General features: G+C 35.9%; 1 protein-coding gene and 1 pseudogene across 3 annotated transcripts; one reads left to right on the top strand and one right to left on the bottom strand.

Annotated features, from left to right (window-relative positions):
• The first annotated feature begins 864 nt into the window (after positions 1–864).
• Positions 865–7,722, top strand: LOC132038920 (probable phospholipid-transporting ATPase 7). 3 transcript variants are annotated; one of them, XM_059429416.1, is made up of 11 exons: positions 865–2,679; positions 2,761–2,871; positions 3,735–4,011; positions 4,106–4,194; positions 4,288–4,375; positions 4,709–4,918; positions 5,013–5,138; positions 5,787–5,885; positions 6,053–6,244; positions 6,727–6,802; positions 6,946–7,338. In XM_059429416.1, exons 1-11 carry the CDS (start codon positions 887–889, stop codon positions 7,185–7,187), a joined length of 3,303 nt encoding a protein of 1,100 aa, XP_059285399.1. In that variant the 5' UTR covers positions 865–886; the 3' UTR covers positions 7,188–7,338. The 3 variants fall into 3 exon arrangements, with proteins under 3 accessions (XP_059285399.1, XP_059285398.1, XP_059285396.1); XM_059429415.1 differs by having other exon boundaries at positions 6,110–6,244; positions 6,727–7,722; XM_059429413.1 differs by having other exon boundaries at positions 6,727–7,722.
• Positions 7,723–17,395: 9,673 nt separating this feature from the next.
• LOC132040407 (delta(12)-acyl-lipid-desaturase-like) lies at positions 17,396–18,569 on the bottom strand (annotated as a pseudogene).
• Positions 18,570–20,103: the final 1,534 nt, after the last annotated feature.

The following is a 20,103-nucleotide window of genomic DNA, read 5'->3' as shown; positions in this document are numbered from 1 at the left end:
GCAGTTACATTAATTGCTACCTTCCATATTTCTTTACCCTTTCCTTTTCAGGTACCCTTTTTTTTTCTTTTTTTTTCTCCTTTATGTTTTATTTTACTGCCTTAATGAAATGGGGTTCTGATGGGGAGGAATAGATATAGAGGAAACAGGTTCAAATGCAAGATGTTGAGGAAATTATCTTCCTTTTTTTTTTTTTTGGCCTACACATTACACAATAAAATATGTGCCCCCTTTTTTATTTTCTTGTTTTTGCCCCCTCAATGTTTTATTTTACTGTCTTAATGAGATGGGTTTTAATGAAGAAAAATGGATATTGAGGAAATGCCTTTGTGGCCTGTATCTTGTTTTCCTTATTTTCAAGAAAATAGGCTGCCCCTTTTTCTTCTTTTTTGTAACCTGAAACTTTGTTTGTGGTAGTTTGGTAAATGAATTATCTTATTTCGTTTTGTGGTTCTTATCTTTGTTATGTTCAAAATGTTGGCAAAATTAGCTGCAGTTTAGCTGAAATATTTTGTGATTCCTCTCAAAAAATCTGTGGTAAAAATGAAATCTTTATGGGATATGTAGGGGCATTTGCCAAATTTGTTGCTCAATTTGCTCACGTAGACTCAAATTTGTTCAATAAAATATATATTTTAAAAAAGGTTGGATCTTGATGTTACTAATTAGATAAGATGTGGTTAATTTGTACATTTGAGGTTAATGTATCACCCTTTATGTTACAGGCTTGGCCTAATTCGTTTGGGTATCCCAATTCAAATAAAAACAGGATGCCCTTCAATTGTCTCGTTGAAGGGGAAGCAATAGCCAATTTTTTCTTTTTTGGGAAGTTGTCATGTGGCGATGCAACTGATTAAGGCTTTGCTTGAGAGGGAAATTAAAAAGAATGGCGCGAGGCAGGATACGGGCAAAGCTCCGAAGGAGCGGTTTGTACACATTTGCTTGTTACCGGCCGTCGCGTGCCACGGAAGATGGTCCCCATCTATTAGGCCCAGGATTCTCGCGAGTAGTACATTGCAACGAGCCTCATCTCCATGAGAAGAAACCTCTCAAGTACTGCAGCAATTACATATCCACCACAAAATATAACATCATCACATTCCTACCAAAGGCCTTATTCGAGCAATTCAGACGTGTTGCTAACTTGTATTTTCTCATGGCTGCAATTGTATCAGCCACAACAAACCTTTCACCATTCTCAGCTTTCAGTATGATAGCTCCTTTGGTCTTTGTGGTAGGATTGAGTATGGCGAAGGAAGCTTTAGAAGACTCGCGAAGGTTCGTACAAGATATGAAGGTCAATCATAGGAAAGTTGGGGTCCACAAGGAAGACGGTGTGTTTGGTCCTAAATCATGGATGAAGATTCAGGTTGGAGACATAGTGAAAGTGGAGAAGGATCAGTTTTTCCCGGCTGATTTACTACTTTTATCGTCTAGTTATGAAGATGGGATCTGTTATGTGGAAACTATGAACTTGGATGGAGAGACAAACTTAAAGGTAAAACGAGCGTTGGAGGTTACTCTACCGTTGGAGGATGACGAGGCTTTCAAGCAATTTAATGCAACCATAAAATGTGAAGATCCTAATCCCAGCCTTTACACTTTCGTGGGCAACCTTGAATATGATCGTCAGGTTTATCCTCTTGATCCTAGTCAGATTCTTCTCCGGGATTCGAAGCTTAGGAATACAGCTTATGTTTATGGAGTTGCTGTATTTACTGGTCATGATAGTAAAGTTATGCAGAACTCTACAAAGTCTCCTTCTAAAAGGAGTAGGATCGAACTACAGATGGACAAGATTATTTACCTACTTTTCATTGTCCTTCTCTTGATCTCATTTGTAAGTTCAATCGGCTTTGCCTTATACGCAAAATTCGAATTGCCAAGCTGGTGGTATTTGCAACCTATGAACAAAGTGAATAATGTGGTTGATCCAAAAAAGCCTGAGCTGTCAGGCCTTTTGCATCTGGTCACTGCACTTATATTGTACGGGTATTTAATTCCTATATCCCTTTATGTCTCCATTGAAGTTGTGAAGGTCCTACAAGCATTGTTCATAAACCAGGATATTAGTATGTACGATGATGAATCTGGAACTCCTGCTCAAGCACGAACGTCAAACTTAAATGAGGAGTTGGGGCAGATTGATACCATCCTCTCAGACAAAACCGGCACTTTGACATGCAACCAAATGGACTTCTTAAAATGCTCAATTGCTGGTACTGCATACGGAATGCGTGCCAGTGATGTAGAACTTGCAGCTGCGAAGCAGATGGCCAAGGACGTTGGTGGGCAAGATCCTGAATCACCGAGACCTGAAGATGAGAATGATTTTGGTGCATCAGAAATTGAATTAGAGTCTGTCGTCACTTCTAAAGACGATTCTAAACCCGCAGTTAAGGGTTTCAGCTTTGAGGATGATCGCCTTACCAATGGAAATTGGATGAAAGAGCCAAATGCAGATGACATCTTGTTATTTTTTAGGATACTTTCAGTTTGTCATTCTGCTATTCCTGAGCTAAACGAGGAGACTGGAAACTTTAACTATGAAGCAGAGTCACCAGATGAAGGAGCATTTCTTGTTGCAACACGGGAATTTGGCTTTGAGTTTTGTAAAAGAACTCAATCAAGCATTGTTGTACGGGAGAGATATCCTTCTTTTCATGAGCCAATTGAACGGTGAGAGAGTCTCAAATAATTGCCTACCGCTTGTAGTATGCCACTGTTTTCTAACTTATCGTCTTGTTACTGTTAATTTAGGGAATACAAAGTTCTCAATCTATTGGAATTCACCAGCAAGCGGAAGAGAATGTCTGTTATAGTTAGGGACAAGAGTGGCCAGATTCTTCTCTTGTGTAAAGGAGCAGACAGGTTTTTCTTCTTACGTCCTTTTTATTACCATATATGCATCTGCTCCTTCATTCCTTAAATTAGGTAATCCAAGTGACTATTTTGCTATGAAATACGCTGTTAAATTGTCTGTAAATTACACTATTTTATTCTTTGTTTGCTCTATTACCCGTTCCTCCTATATCTTTCCCTTGTGCAGGATGAAGTCTCTTCTCTTTAAAAGTTCTTGTTCTGATCTTGCAGGGGACATGGGATGGTCTTTTTCTCTAAAATTAATACTCCCTCCATCTCATTTTAACTGTCGCTTTAGCTCTTTTCATGCCCATTAAGAAAAACAATAAATACAAGGTTACTAAGTTACCCCTATTTCTTACTCCCTTCGTTTCAATTTGTTTGTCCGGTTTTGACTTGGCACGGATTTTAATAAAGTAAAGAAGACTTTTGAATCTTGTGGTCTTAAACTAAAGATATGCAGAATGTACCGAAATGTCCTTTATTTTGTGGTCTTAAACATGCCATGTGAAAAGTTGAAATTAAAGAGTTGCCAAAAAAGGAAAGAGACGTTCTTTTTTAAACGGACTAATAAAGAAAGTAAGACAAACAAATTGAAATGGAGGGAGTAGATTTTTTTGAGAATTGAGCAATATTAAAAAGGACTTTTTTAATTTTAAGGGTATAGTTAGAAACAAATGCCAACTTTGATCTTGAATTCCTAAAGTTACACTTATTATGGGACAATTTTTTCAAGCTAAAGTGACGGTTAAAATGGGATGGAGGGAGTATAAGTTATGAGTATCTCTCTACTTGGCTATTTGTTAAGTTCTACACAAATGGTCTATGGCTATGTTTTCAATTATATAATTTCGAACTTTTGGATTATGCAGCATCATCTTTGATAGATTAGCAAAGAATGGAAGGAGGTTTGAGGAAGCTATGACAAAACATTTAAATGACTATGGGGAAGCAGGGTTGCGTACACTTGTGCTTGCTTACAAAAAGCTCGACGAGGCAGAGTACTCAGCCTGGAATGAAGAGTTTACTAAAGCAAAATCTACCATCGGCGGTGATAGAGATGCCATGCTTGAAAAAGTATCTGATGTGATGGAACGGGGCTTGATCCTTGTTGGTTCAACTGCTGTGGAGGATAAACTACAGAAGGGAGTATGTAAATTATGCTGTTAAAAAATTCAGAACATATATTTTCTTGCACATAATGGCCGTTTCTGACTAATTCGAGTCTTTTTCCTTTGACCAGGTTCCTCAGTGCATAGATAAACTGGCGCAAGCTGGTCTCAAGATCTGGGTACTGACAGGTGATAAGATGGAAACAGCCATCAATATTGGGTCTGTCTCCTAAAAAGAGAAATGTCTTTCACCATTCGTACTTATTTAGTCATCGATTCTAACTGCTAAACTATAAATCCTGTTTCCTTGCAGCTACGCCTGTAGTTTGCTTCGACAAGGAATGAAACAGATTTGCATAACGACGACGAACACAGACTCAGTGGCCCAAGATTCTAAACAGGTAGGCAATTCTAAAACAAGCATACTAAGGGGTCATTTGGTTGTTTGTTAGAGTTATGTAGGTATTAGTAATGTAGGGATTAGTTATGTAGGTTCTAATTATGCAGGGTTTAGTTATTCATGAATTAGTTTTAAAATATTCTACCCTGCATAAAATAACACATAAATTCCCTCATAGCTTATACTTGTATTAGTTATGCGGGAGTGTAAACTAGTAACCAAACACTGAATTTGGTATGTCGAATTTCACTAACCAACAGCCAAACGACCCTAAGTTCTTTAGGAAATTTATTTTAATTGATGGAGTCTCCATTGCTTTTCTTTTACTGGTTAGGCTATGAAGGAGAACGTTTTGAAGCAAATCACAAATGGTTCTCAAATGATCAAACTTGAAAAGGATCCTCATGCTGCATTTGCCTTGATTATTGATGGGAAAACTCTAGCTTATGCTTTGGAGAATGATATGAAGCATCATTTTTTGAGTTTAGCAGTTAATTGTGCGTCTGTCATCTGCTGCCGCGTATCTCCTAAGCAGAAGGCCTTGGTAAGATAAACTGTATTGGCTTTTCGATTCTACTCCAATTATTCAGCCATGAAATTGGTCATATTAACATATATTTATAATTGATTTGGATCAGGTTACTAGGTTAGTAAAAGAGGGAACTGGAAAAATCACTTTAGGAATTGGTGATGGTGCAAATGATGTTGGGATGATTCAAGAAGCGGACATCGGAGTTGGTATCAGTGGTGCAGAAGGAATGCAGGTTGGTGGTGCATTTAGGTGGCATTTGGGCCTTAATAATCTAAAAGCTTTTTCAGCATAATGCTTAAGAGAATAATGCTTTTTTTTTCTTTTTTTTTTTTCAAGAGTAAAATTACACTTACTAGAAAAATGAAGTCATGGTGCAACCCATACATACAGAGTAGATGATAGAAGTAAAAAGCAGAATGAACCTCTAGATCGCAGTAAATTAAGTCCTAAGATAACCAGTTTTAACCCCTTAGTACAATTTTGTTTTCTTGATATTTTCCTTCCTTAGCTTGATTTATATGCTTTCATATTCATATTGATTGGAGTATGTATACGATGCTAGGACTTATAGATTGATCACATTGGTAAGTGCCATAAGGCAAGAAATAAAAAATTATTGGCCAAGTAGGTCATTGATATTTAGAGGTGAAACGGATACTTGAACAAATAGATTGGAATTCTAGATTTCTATGCATAAGTCCAGTCCCACTTTTTCAAACTTTGAATCGCAAGTTACATAATCTATGATACATATCATGTAACATCAACTTTGATTATTTAGGAATAAAGCACGTTAAAATTCCCTCTTGGCAAGCGTGTCTTGTTCCAGGTCCTCTTTTATACTGTAATTGGGCTTTATATAATAGTCAGCTTCTTGCAGGCTGTAATGGCGAGTGACTTTTCTATTGCTCAGTTCCGGTACCTGGAGAGGCTTCTCGTTGTACACGGGCATTGGTGCTACAAACGAATCGCTCAGATGGTAATGACCGTACGTCTGTTTCATTTTATAGATAGCTGATGAAATATATGTGGCTGGTGACATCAAATGCCCTAAAGCAGATTCAAATGTAGTAATTTATTTTTGTGATTCTAGCTGGATCCTGATCATATATTTTTCTGACTTGCCCCGTAATCTTCTGCATTCAGATATGCTATTTCTTCTACAAAAACATCTGTTTTGGCCTCACGCTCTTTTACTTTGAGGCTTTTGCTGGCTTTTCGGGGCAGTCTGTCTATGACGATTCATATATGATGCTGTTCAATGTCATTCTTACTTCATTGCCCGTAATTGCACTTGGAGTATTCGAGCAGGATGTGCCTTCTGATGTTTGTCTAAAGGTGAGTCTTACTGTGTTATATCTTCTTCTCTTAGGGTGTGTTTCGTATGAATGAAAATGTTTTCCAATTTTCCCATGTTTGGTTGGCCAAAATGTTTTAGAAAATATTTTTTCTGGGAAAACAAGTTCCTTAAAAATGAGGAAAATGACTTCCCTAATGGAAGTAGGGAAAACAAGTTGTACAAGTGACTTTCCAAGTTCATTGTCTCTTCCACACCCACCCAACGCCGCCAACCAGCACTCCTTGACCATCCCAACCCCCACTCCCCACCCCATCCCACCCCTATAGTGTTTCGCTATATTATATATCAATGTTCTCGTGATAATATTTTTTTGCTTACCAGACACTAGAAAATAAGTAAGAAATGTACTTGTTTTCCAAGAAAATATTTTCCACGGAAAACATTTTCCTTCGTACCTAACACACCCTTAGATTCTATAAAATTGACTTACGCAAACATCTCCCTTCCCTTTGTTCTGCAGTTTCCAGCACTATATCAACAAGGGCCGAAAAACTTGTTCTTTGACTGGTATAGAATACTCGGGTGGCTTGGCAATGGTATCTACACGTCCCTCATTATTTTCTTCCTGAACATTATCATCTTTTACGATCAAGCCTTCCGTTCTGGAGGCCAGACAGCTGACTTGACTGCTCTCGGTACTACCATGTTCACATGTGTCATATGGGCTGTCAACTGCCAGATTGCACTTACGATGAGCCATTTCACTTGGATACAACATATTCTTATTTGGGGAAGCATTGCCACTTGGTACGTAGTTCTCTTGATTTACGGCAGGATAGCACCAATTTATTCCAAATACGCGTTCCGAATATTCGAGGAAGCTCTAGCTCCTGCTCCAATCTACTGGTGCACCACTCTTTTAGTAACTTTTGTGTGCACTCTGCCATACTTAGCCCACATAGCGTTTCAAAGATCGTTTAGTCCGATGGATCATCACATCATTCAAGAAATCAAGTATTATAGGAAAGATGTCGAGGATCGTCGTATGTGGAAGAGAGAAGGATCTAAAGCAAGGCAGAAGACCAAGATTGGGTTCACAGCCAGAGTGGATGCGAAAATTCGACAATTGAAAGGGAGACTGCAGAAAAAGAAAATATAACTGTGCAAAGGTTGATTTTCTTGTAATTTTTTTTTTTGGGGATTGTGTTTCCCTTTCAATTACTACACAGATATTAGGGGTTAGGCAACTTACATTTTTTCTTCTCTGGTCTATTTGTAATCCTCATTTGTAAAATTCTTTTTGTCCAGTGTAGTGAGCAATCAAATGAGGTAATTCACTGGTTCCAAAGTACTGTGACACGCTGTACTGTACTATATTTTCACGATTTACTAATAGTTAGGGAGGGAAACTATACATATAATACTTTTATGTGTTTGCTTTCTATGTAGGCTTAACTCGAACTGTGACTCTCCTGGTCTAATACCAAATTCTATACTAACTCAAATATTTGACTTCTTTCACATCTTTCACTTCCAGACACTTTTTTATAATACTAGTTCTCCGCACGTGTATATTATGCGTTTGAGACGTGTATATTATGCGTTTGAGTTATTAGGAATGTTTTATGATTAAAATTTAATTGAGTACATATTCTAAATGTATATAGATAAACAAACATTTGAAGCATTTAAATTTTTTTATTAATTTATTAAGGTTAGAATATTTTAAAAATATCTATAAAATTTTAAATGATGTAGAAGTAATGATAAGGCAATTTATTTAGTATATAAATCATTATATATTGGTGTGTCTTCTGCTACTTAAGTTATTTTTTATCATGATCAAATTTTTCGTTGCAAATATTAATAATGTCATTGGTGTTAATATTACATTTTTAGAATTTATCTTGATAGCACATGATTCATCATATACTCAAACGGTGCCAACTCTCTTTAATTACTTTGCAATAGAGTAATCGAATTTAACAAACTCTGATTCGAGTCATGGACCAACCCTTCAAAAGGTTTTAGCTGACTTAATGTCTCCTATAAATTATAAAATTACTATTCTAAAATACTTAATTTACAAAGGAGCAGTATCTCTTATGCGTATGAATTTTATAGAAAATACATTTGCTAACACATGTAATTGATGTACAAAGATAATCATGTATAGCTTTCATACTAAATGATTATTATCTATTAAGCAATATTTTCACATCTTTGTGCAATAATATTTGAAGAAACCGAAATGATAAATACTTCTTATAAATATTTATTAGATCATTGTAAGGAGCGGTTGAACATGAAAAACACTATTAAATTTATGCGTCAAATGGTCAATCTAGATACAATATAAATTGTATATATATTCATTTCTATAAGCTCTAGAACTTATCAAAATGAGATTTTAGAATCAAAACCTAAGTACAAAGATAAGCGAAAGAATGTAGTCACGATTTTAATAGGTGTACACCACGCCTTGCACTTATTCTTGACATATTAAAATCTGCGTCATATATATAAACTAGCAAACTATGCCCGTGCGATGCACGGAACCCAACATGATTAATTTAGTTACTCACTTTAGTTAGTCTTTATGGTTTCTCCTTAGTGAGTCTCCATATTTTGTTTCTTTTCCTCTTATTTTTCCCTTTAATTTCTCAATTGATGTTAAAATTTATCTTATTTTGGTTATGGCTGCCTCTGTTTATATTTAGTAAATTGACAATTAAAATATCCTACATGTCAAGTTTATAATCACAAGATTAAGGATATTTTATTATATCATACACATTTTTAATTTAGAACCACAAGATTCAAAAGTCTATCTTTATTTACCCATGCGATGCATGGGGCCCAACATGATTAATTTGATTACTCACTTTGGTTAGTCTTTATGGTTTGTATATTTTGCAAAGGATACCGCGATTCTCCTCAGCGAGTCTCCATATTTTGTGATTAATTTGGTTACTCACTTTAGTTAGTCTTTATAGTTTGTATATTTTGCAAAAGATACAGCGATTATCCTTAGTGAGTCTCCATATTTTTTTTCCTCTTATTTTTTCCCCTAATTTCTCAATTGTTGTTAAAATTTGTTTTATTTTGATTATGTCTGCCTCTTTTTATATTTAATAAGTTGACAATTCAAATATCTTACATGTCAAGTTTATAATCACAAGATTCAAAGATTTTTTTTAAATATTATACACATTTTTAATTTAGAACCACAAAATTTAAAAGTCTATCTTTATTTTTTATACTTTGTGTCTAGTTAAATTTAGACATTTAAATTGAGACAGAGGGAGTATATGCCCATTGAAGGAATGAAAGGACATTGAAGACATTTTAACAATATTTTAACCTAAAAAGTAAACACTCGAGAGGTAGAATTAATGTTAAACTTCGAAAATGTACATATGTTAGTCCCCGCTAGAGTATAATTTCATGTGCTTTCTATAATAGAGTAATAAAATGAAGTGTAGAAGTAAAGAAATATCATAACGTAAAAGTGGAATACACGTGTACAGAGAATAGGTGGCAAACCAAGTACTATAATATATAATAAAATATAAAAAATATAAGAAAATTGATTTTAAAAAAAAATTCATGACATGTAATCTCCATATTGTAAATTGGTCCCCAAAATATCGTCCACGTGGTATGGATGAATTTCAAAGTCAACAAATATTCTACTCGTTGGTGTACTCTAATAAAAAATAAGCACTAAAGCGAATGAAGATGTGAAGCAGACCAATACACGTGTTATCCATAAAACGGATGGGTCCAATTATAAAGTACTGTTCACTGTGCTTTTGGTACATTAAGTAATGGGAGAAGGGCCTGATTTGCCCTTCTACTATTGCAAATAGTTCACATTTACCCCCCGTTATACTTTCGGCTCATTTTTGCCCCTACCGTTACCTAAGTAGCAATATTTGCCCCCCGTTTGGATGGAAGTCCACCGTGACAATTAAACTTCCACGTGGCCTGACATTTGGATGAGGTGGCATGCCACGTGACATGCCACCTCACCACCCTCTCCCCTCTCCATTTCTTTCTTCTACAAACAAACAAAGCCACCTCCAACCATCATTGAAGCCATACCCCACCACCATCTCCTCCAACAATTATATCTTCTTTTTCACTAACCCATCTCACCGAATCACCATAACCGCCACTACTATCACTTTACTGTGATATCGTCCATTTATCTCCAACCCAAAACCTCAAAACCATTAAAATTCTTAAAACCCATTTGACAAATCAAGATACTTTTAGATAAAAAGTTTAAATCTTTCAATAACATAAAAGAATGTCTTTTAACTCTTGTAAGTATTAACATCATTGCTAATCTTTCTGCTAAATCTTTACGATAATGTGAAAGATTAAGAAAAGGAGTTTCATCATTGTGTGAAAATACAACATTTGGGTATTGAATGCCTGAAAGTTTTGAAAATAAGAGGGTTATTTTGAATGAATTTGAGGGCGGTGGTGGGAAGGTCGGAGGTGGCTTTGGTTGGAGGTAGAAGAAAGAAATGGAGAGGGGAGAGGGTGGTGAGGTGGCATGTCAATCGTGATGCCACCTCATCCAAATGTCGTGCCACGTGGAATCTTAATTGCCACAAGGACTGCCATCCAAACGGGGCAAATATTGCTACTTAGTTAACGGTAGGGGCAAATTTGTGCCGAAAGTATAACGGGGGGTAAATGTGGACTATTTCCAATAGTAGAGGGGTAAATCAGGCCCTTTTCCCTTAAGTAATTGCAGTGTTCGTCCACCCAACTGTGGTTTCTATAATAAAAATAAATTTTAAATGAGGTTCACCTTTTTCTTCATTATACATGCAACTTAGGCTGTTCTTCATTAGAAAATTGCACTATATTAATTAATGTGCTAATTACAATAAATAGCAACAATTGATATATATAGTCATTGTTTTGCAAAAATCTAAAAAAAGCTATGGAGATGATGGTACCTAAACAGCTTTGGAACTTGTACTTCCCTTTTTTTGATAAATAAAACATCCCTTAAGTCCGCTTAGTGGCAATTTAATTACAAAAAAAAAAAAAAAAAAAAAATGGTACCTAAACACACTCAAAGTAGCTAATAACATACTACTATAATTTGCGTAAGGCAAAATGAGAATCATTTCTTCCCTAAATAAAGGATGAGAGTTAAACTGATACTATTACCACATATCTTGTCTAAATGATGAAGCTGACATTCTCGTTTGTAAATAATTGGACGAATAGCTGCCATTTTTTCCTTTGGGTTTGGCTACCACATGGAATTCAGCTTCTCTACTTCCACTATCCTTTTAAAATGAAGACATGGTATTTATACTATTTTAGAGTAGTTCAGTTGAAGAAGTCTAAAGGTTTGGCAGATTTAGGCCTCATTTGTTTTCATTAAGATTAAGATGTCTGAATCTGAATGCACATCTGAATGATTAAGATGTTATCTCTAGATCTGAACACTGAATGATGAAGACTGTTTGTTTTTCAATATCTGAATGTGCATAATGTATTTATTTAAACATGATAAATATACAATTCAAATTAAAAAATAACTAAATAGTAGAAAATAAATAGTACAAATTTAATAAAATAAAATATTATTTGATTAAAAAAAAATGAAACATTTATTTTCACTAGTAATGGTGGAGATGTTCTGTAGTCGTGGTGGGTGGTGATGGGGGTGGAGGGGTGAGTGGGTGGTGGGTGTTTGGGGTGGGAGGTAGTGGGGGTGGGGTTGGTGTGGAGTGGGAGATGAGGGTAGGTGGTGTGGGGTAGGGGTTGGGGGTGGGTGGGGTGGGGTAGGGGTGGTGGGGAGTGGGGGGTTGGAGTGGAGGGTGGGTGGGTGGTGGGGTGGGGTTGAGGTGGATGGGTGGGGTTGGAGTGGAGAGTGAGTGGGGGTGGGGTTGAGGTGGAGGGTTGGGGTTGGAGCTGGTGATAGAAAAGTTCCATACAAATAGACCTCTTAATGATATTAAGACTTGGTTCAAGATCTTAATGATTAAGACTTATTCAGACCTATTAAGTGCTTAGATCTTAATGCAAACAAATGCATTTAATGGATTAAGATCTGAACCATTCAGATTCAGATCTCCAATAAGTGCAAACAAATGAGGCCTTAAATGACCTATTAAGTAAAAGAATGTGGTGTGCATGCATTGAATTTCATCTCTTAGTATTCTTCATACTTTGATAGAAACAAGTAGTAGAGATAACGGTAGAAGGTAGGGAGCAATTTCAGGAGAACAAATTGATGAGCATAAAGAGGGAGGAGAGAAACATGAGGAACGTAGAGTATTGAATTATGGGATTTGAAGATCCTGTAAATAAGAGTATTAACTAAGGACTGAACGTGATTGGATTTTATTGTAAAGAATTTAATAATTATCATCAATGTAATTATAATATTACATTTAATATTTATTAAATTAGATGTTTTATATTAGATGTTTTATATTTTATTACATTTTAATTAATAATTAATTTACAGTAGGGACAAAAGCGTAATCCAACTTTGAAGTTGGGAGATTTCCACTTTTAATATTATATGATGATAATTTCTGCTTTGTTTTGATGAGTTTTAGTACAAAGCTAAAATCCATGGAATGTGGTCCAAATGCAAATTAGTAAATGGTGGAGTGGAATTGGGCTCCAGTCTGTAGCTCAATGGTATCTCGAAGACGTTTTTATGGCATCAGTTGGAAATGTGGCAAAGTAGAAACTCTGAGAATGAAAACGCGTACCTAATTCGACTTCAAGGTTGTGTTTGGTACGTAGGAAATGTTTTCCAAGAAAAATGTTTTCGCGAGAATAAGTTATTTTCTCGCTTACTTTCTTGTGTTTAGCAAGCAAGCAAAAAATATTGTTCCAAAAATACTTGTATATAATCTAGGCAAACATTATGGGGCGAGGGTGGGGGCGGAAGTGTGGGGGTGGCGGGGATGGTGGGAGCTAGGGGTTGTATTTGTTGGAGGATAGGAAAGAGACAATAAATGCGGAATGTCACTTATAAAATTTGTTTTCTTTACTTCATGAGGTGTCATTTTCCTAATTTTTAAGAATATTTGTTTTTCAAAAATTTTGACCAACAAAACATGAGAAAGTTGAAAAACATTTTCCTCCATAGCAAACACACCCCAAGTGTAGTAAGAAAATCTTGAAAGAAAGAGAATTGTGAGGAAATATTAGAGAAGAGAGTAACGAACCGTTTGGTCATTATTGCCTTTTCGATGCGTTAGACCTTTTCCCGAGCTTGGTTAGCTCACATTCGACCCAAGGAGACTGTTGACACGCTTCCCGAGGTATTTGGATATGATTTGGGTAATTTTGTGGGAAATTTGGGCTTTAAGCGAAAAGGAGTTGACTCAAAGTTGACTTTTGGGTAAACAGACCTTTTTCGGAAATCCATCCATTCCGAGAGGTCTGGATGGTCTTTTAGAACTTGTGTGTATATTCGGTTCGATTCCTAATGCATTAGGGTGTATTTTTGGACTTGGGTTGGGAAGTTAGTTTTGAGGTATCGGGGGTTAACTCGGTCAACGAGACCTTCGTTGGGAATTTCAAGGCCACGAGTGCGTTCGTAGCGTGTTTTTATGTATGTCTACATATATGGTTTGTGAGCATATGGTCTCGGGTGATAGCCTGGATTTCGAGTTGAGTTGATGAAACTTGAGCATCTTCTGGTGTCTGGTGCCCTGCTATAACGACATCAAAACCACGGTAGCGGTGATCCTGCGGCTATAGCGGCCTGTGCATTTGGGCCACGACCGCGGAAGCGGGACCGCTGAAGCGTTCTGGTGAGCGCGGAAGCGGGTGACGGGCAGTTGAGTTCATTAAATGTGTGTTAAAAGCCCTAAGTCTTTCATTCAATAGCACTCCGAAAATAGACCTATTGGGAGAATTTCAAGGCATTTCCTTGGGGGAAATCATTGTGGTAAGGCCTTCTATCTTCATTGATATTCCATATCGCATTAATCATCATAGGAAATCTCTAAATCATGCTAGTTTCTTTAAGAACTTGAGGATTAAAAGAGGGTTTTGTGGGTTCTTCATTCTAGGCTATTAAATCTTGAATTAATGATTCGGTTAGCTCCTTTATGCATGATTCCTTCCTAATTAGTGGCTAATTTATGGAATTGAAAGTTAGGGTTCATACCCAAATTTGGGGGTTTTGCCCAGAATCCGAATTTAAGTGATTTGTTAGTTCTTCTGGCTTATAATTGACGGGAATTGATCACCTAGAACATTAATTTCATATTGAGACCTATAGATTCCCAATTTCATCTTTTTAGTTCATAAAACCCCATTTCATAGGTTGGAATTTGGGTCTTGAATAGAAGTAAGGTTTGAATAATGATTCTTCTTGATTCTAATTTCTTAATCCGTATATAACTAGACTTTCATTATATCGAGGCACAAAGGAAGGGAAAGACTAAGGTTTGACTGTTGGAGATTTGCTGTTCGGCTTTCCAGGTAGGTTACAGTTTACCTTATGGTGAAACTTCGATTAGCGAAGCGTATGTTTAGATGATATTGTCGGAGAATGCATGTAAACCTTCGAGTATGAAGTTGGGTTAGATATTGCCTTAGGTTGGGCCCTGTTGAATAATTTAGGGGCTAGCCACCCTGTTACGTTATTGACTTATCTTGTTCTATTTATTTATTAGCTCGTTGCCTCGTTGAGACATTGGATATTGGTGATTAGTGATATATCATGATTATGATATTGCGGTACCTTACTTTGATTTGATATTGAGATGAGAATTGTGATTCCATTGTGGCTTATTGAGTAGCCTTATTATTGATGTTACTTGTGTGCCATGTGTGGTACTGTTTGGGATTGAATTGGTTATTTGATATTACATTGCATCGTATTCGTACTCATTTCCATGATACATTGATATTGCCTTGTTATGGTACCAAGGATGGAAAGTGAGTAGGAAATACAGTTGCATTGAGACATATTTGATACGAGCCATCTCTGGGATGTGTGCGGAGTAATCGACTATACTATTCTGAGACTTATTGTATATCGAGTCATCTATGGGCTGTGTGCGGAATGACTGGTATGAGGCGTATTGGTTGGATAAGAAGTCATCTCTGGGCTGTGTGCAGAGTGACTGGTACATGGGCTTCGCGAGTCCCCCATGGGTTGTGTTGCCGAGATGTGATGTTCCATCGTCGGAGTACATGTGTACGGTGCTTATGCATTGCATTCATCATTCATACATTAGTGCATATGTATTGCATTCATCATTCATACATTATTGCATTGGTTTGTACCTCTTGGTTTTCTGTGATATGGTTATGATATGATTGTGATATACTGGTTCGGATTGGTTATACTGAGACTTAGCACAGTTGGGTTTAGATGCTATAACGTAGGTGATGACTTGTACCGTGGTTATTGATTCGTGTTGACTTGTACCTTGTTGTTTTACGTGTTTATCTTCTTGTTGTCTTTATATACGTTAGCTAGTCTTAGTCGGCCTATGATACCTACCAGTACGTTGTACTGACCTACACTTGTTGCATTCTTTTATGAATGCACAGTACCAGTTGGATCTGCTTCTACCCCTCGTAGCTGATTATCGAGATTGCTGCCGAGTCTATTACATGAGGACTTTCGCTGCCCGAAGACTCCTCTTACTATCTATGTCTTATTTCTATTTCGAGACATCATTTGAGATTTTATGTATTATTCAGACTTGTAGTATTGGTAGAGTTCTTGTATGACCAGACCAGATACTGGGGTTGGATTCTCATTACTTTCGCATTTCTTTATATTATTATCGTGAGACTTATGTTATTCTATTTTCTTCTGCTCTACTTATGCTTTATGATTATTGGGATAAGGGTTCGCCTATCGAGATGGAAAAGGTAGGTGCCCGCACGACTTAGTGAAAATGGATCGTGACAAAGTAGCGAATTTGTGAGATTCTCCTTATAAAAGCTGTGAACCCACTCTAGTTCTCATTATGTATATAAGAGTACCAGTTTCTGGACACGTTCGTTGCGCGTGTATCCCATATAAATATGTATTAATTCTTTTAAACAATATACTCCGTATTAGTTAAAAGTGCGTTTGAGTAATAAACTAAAATTTAAAAACCAAAGCTTGCAAGTGCATGAAAGTAGTTAATGTTAGTATATCTTATTTAGCTAACACAATCGAAAAGAGTAAACCTGAGCCATTAGAATTAGCTAAAGAATTTAGCATGTCAATTAATTTGGCTCTTGATTGGATCTACTAATTCTAATGCAGGTGACATTTAAGGCGGTCTTTTGCCTCTTGACAATATTAGTTGAGCTGACTAAGTACATCTAAATCGTCAAAATGCAATTAACCATGTGGCTTTCGTCCAACACTCAACTTTAAACAATTCGGAGTTTTATAACTTGCTTAATTGACCCTAACTGATCATAAAGTTTAAGAAAGAGAGAGTAAGACTTTTGAAGCTAGTTTGTAGCCGGTCTTAAATATGTCATAATATTGATGTGATAACAAGACTTTTGAAACTTATAATTTAAATTTTTCATAACATTTGTGTGATTATAAAGACTTATCATTTAAGGTTAAAATGAAAAATTTAAGTATTTCCAAACTTGAAAAAAGTCGTTCTTTTTGATAGACTGAAAAAAAAAAAAAGAAAAAAAAAAAAAGGAATATCACAATCAGAAATGGATACACTTTATATTTTAATTGATGATCATATTAGGATGACACACTGAGTGAGCTAGACAGATTCCTCCTGTTGACATATCTTCAAAGGTTAACATAAACAAATTAGTCGAAATAGGGAAGAATCTGCTGAAAAAACCAATTTCTAATATTGATTTGCATACAAGTGTACTTGAATCATGTGAACTTGGTGGCTCAGAAGAAGAAGCATACTATTGGATTTGCATACAATGTCTGTCGAAAAAGCTTCCGATGAGCCAATTTTTTACGGTCTCGATCCCTCAAAAATTGCCATCGGAAATTCGCATGTGTTGGCACCAAATCGAGTTGTATAACTAAATATTGATTTTATTGTCTAACTATGGATTTAACAATATAGTAGTAACAACTAAAACAAACATTAACATTAAAAACACACAATCAAATACTTGCAACTACTTAGGTTTAACATTTAACCAATTACGAATGAATACTCTTGGTATACATTCAACTTTCAAAGCTTGTTTTTGTACCAATAAACACCTTTATCTTCATATCCTTTATCTTTCTCCACATAGATGCACTCCTTTGTATCCCTCCACATCGCCTTTAAAATGGGGGTGTCATCAAATTTGTAGTGTTCTACTAGCAATGGCTTGATCGCTTTGGTTGCCTCCATTGCATGGTAATGTGGCATAGTTGGAAATAGATGATGCACAACATGTGTATCTGTAACATTCTGAAAGACTTATTTAAGCACACCATAGTCTCTATCTACCGTAACTAGAGCTCCTCTTAGATAATCCCATTCGGATGAATCATAACGTGGCAATGAATGAGTGTGTTGCAAAAGAGTGACTAGCACTATAAAGCTGTTCACAATAATTAGGAGGGGAACCCCATACTTGCATACAAGCCATGCTAGCCCTTGTGTCAAAGTAATACGATACAACACATAAGTAGCTGCAATCGAGCCTGCATCTGAAAATGTAGATTTGTAACCTCTCACGGTCAGTATATATCGGGCTATAAGGATCATAGTGACATGCAAATCGATCATCTTTTTTGCCAGACATATTGAAGACCAAGTACAAAGGCCAAGCGATAGTGAGGGCGAAGGCTAAGTATAAGTACTCGTCCTAGTGGATTGTTCAAGTATTTGTAGTACAATCTTAATTTTGATTTAAGCTTGGGTATGTAGACTTCATCATTCTCAAGGGAACCAGTGTTGGCATGTTGACGACGATGACTACATTTCCATGCAAAGTATGGTGTTATAAGTGCAGAGTGGAGGATAAAGCCAACAGTGGTGTTATAAGTGCAGAGTGGAAGATAAAGCCAACAGTGTTATCTACCCATTGGTAGTCACTGAAGCCATGGTGGCCACATTCATGACCAATAACCCAAATTCCGGAGCAAACACAACCTTGAGCGAATATGGGGATGGAAGTAGGTGAAAGTAAGTGGTGACAATATAATAAAAGATGGAGACAAGTATGAGATCATGAGCAACAGCGAATGAGAGATCGCTGAGAGCAGTGAGGAGGGATGAACTTCTTGATGTCACCAATTGTAAAATGGGGCTTCGAAGATGGAATTTTTTGGAGAGGATTTCTCTTTTGTTCAGTTTTAGTTGTTGGAGCAGATATATCACCACCGGTTTCCAATTTTGTTCTTCTGCCTCTTCAATCCTGCATTTGCAGTTTTGCACCAATTAAGTTTGCCTCAAATTCATAAGCATTAATACTAATAAGTGATATTAGAGTGTAAATATGAAAATATCAACAGAAACCAATTCAACCACGGAAAATCGAGTGGAATATAATTTCTCTCTCTATTAGGAAAAGAAAAATGTTGAAGGTTGTAGCTTTTGACATAATTTGATAAACATTAATACTAATAAGTGATATGATATTAGGCTAAGATCGTGAATTCAATTTCCTAGATCGCATGCCTCATATGTTCCGGAATTAACCCATTATGTATTCGAAACAAATACACCTCTATAACAAAAGATCCGCATATAATATCACCTCTCTATAACAACCAAGTTTTTTCGGAACCGATTTTTTAAGTTATATTTTACTTCTCTATAATAGCATTTTACCTATAACAGCAATAACCAACTTTATAACGGTATGCTCTTTGTAAAATTACCCCCCATATAACAACTATCTTCATTTTTTTGTAACCTAATAATTAACCATCTTCATAAAAATAGAATATTTATGATTACTAATTCTAATTGTAGACATTTTGACCAAATATTTGATCCTTTAGTACATTATTTATGACAAAGAATATTATATGAATATATAATTTTCATCATTTAAATATTTTCCTTCGCTATACAAAGTGTGATTACACTTAGAATTTGACAATTAAAAATGAAGAATTAGATTTTATGTATTTTTTTTGCGTATAACAGCGAATTATTATTTAAATGTCAATGCTGTTATAGGTGTATTACAACCATTCTCTATAACAGCTAAAAAATTTCAGACCCAACGATGCTGTTATACAGAGGTTTGACTGTATCCAATTACCCAAAACGAAAAAGACCCTTAAATTTGAAACACTAAAGTCTAAAGGGGTCGTTTGGTAGCTGGTTAGAGTTAAGTGGGGTACTCTCTCCGGTCTAAAATAATTGAGGATTTAGCCTTTAAAAATCTGTCCAAAATAATTGAAGTTTTTAATCTATCAAGAAGGTATTTTTTTTTTTTTTTCAAATTTACCTTTGACACATTTTTAATTCAATAAACAAATTTAATGCTTGTTATAGTTTCAAAGCCCCTCTTAATTAAGGGTAGTTTAGTCAATACACCTCTTAACTTTTAGAAGTGCATTCCTTAATACATGTGCCCAAGTCTAAAACGTCAATTATTTTGGACCGGAAAAGTACTTAGTAATATTGAGATTAGTTATGAAGTTATTTATGCATTATTTTATACAGATACTAGTGTACATGCTGCGCTTCGCGCAGTCATAAAAAGTCCAAAGCATGATTGAATATGAAGACTATATGGATGTTTTGTTCCTCCATAAATATGGAATTTGAAAAGTTGGACTGACCCATAAATAATGGATATAAAAGGTCAAAAGATAACACCATCCTTGAGACGATTCCTTATATTAAAGTGTGAATATTATGTTATATATACAGATAAATGACAACTCAGAGAATTTTTTTGAATCAATTGTTCCCAGAGCACCTAGATG

Source organism: Lycium ferocissimum, chromosome 12 (assembly GCF_029784015.1).
Source record: "Lycium ferocissimum isolate CSIRO_LF1 chromosome 12, AGI_CSIRO_Lferr_CH_V1, whole genome shotgun sequence".
In the NCBI taxonomy this organism is placed as follows: Eukaryota; Viridiplantae; Streptophyta; class Magnoliopsida; order Solanales; family Solanaceae; genus Lycium; species Lycium ferocissimum.
The sequence above is the reverse complement of the archived record's forward strand: the minus strand, read 5'-3'. Positions and strand labels throughout refer to the sequence as shown.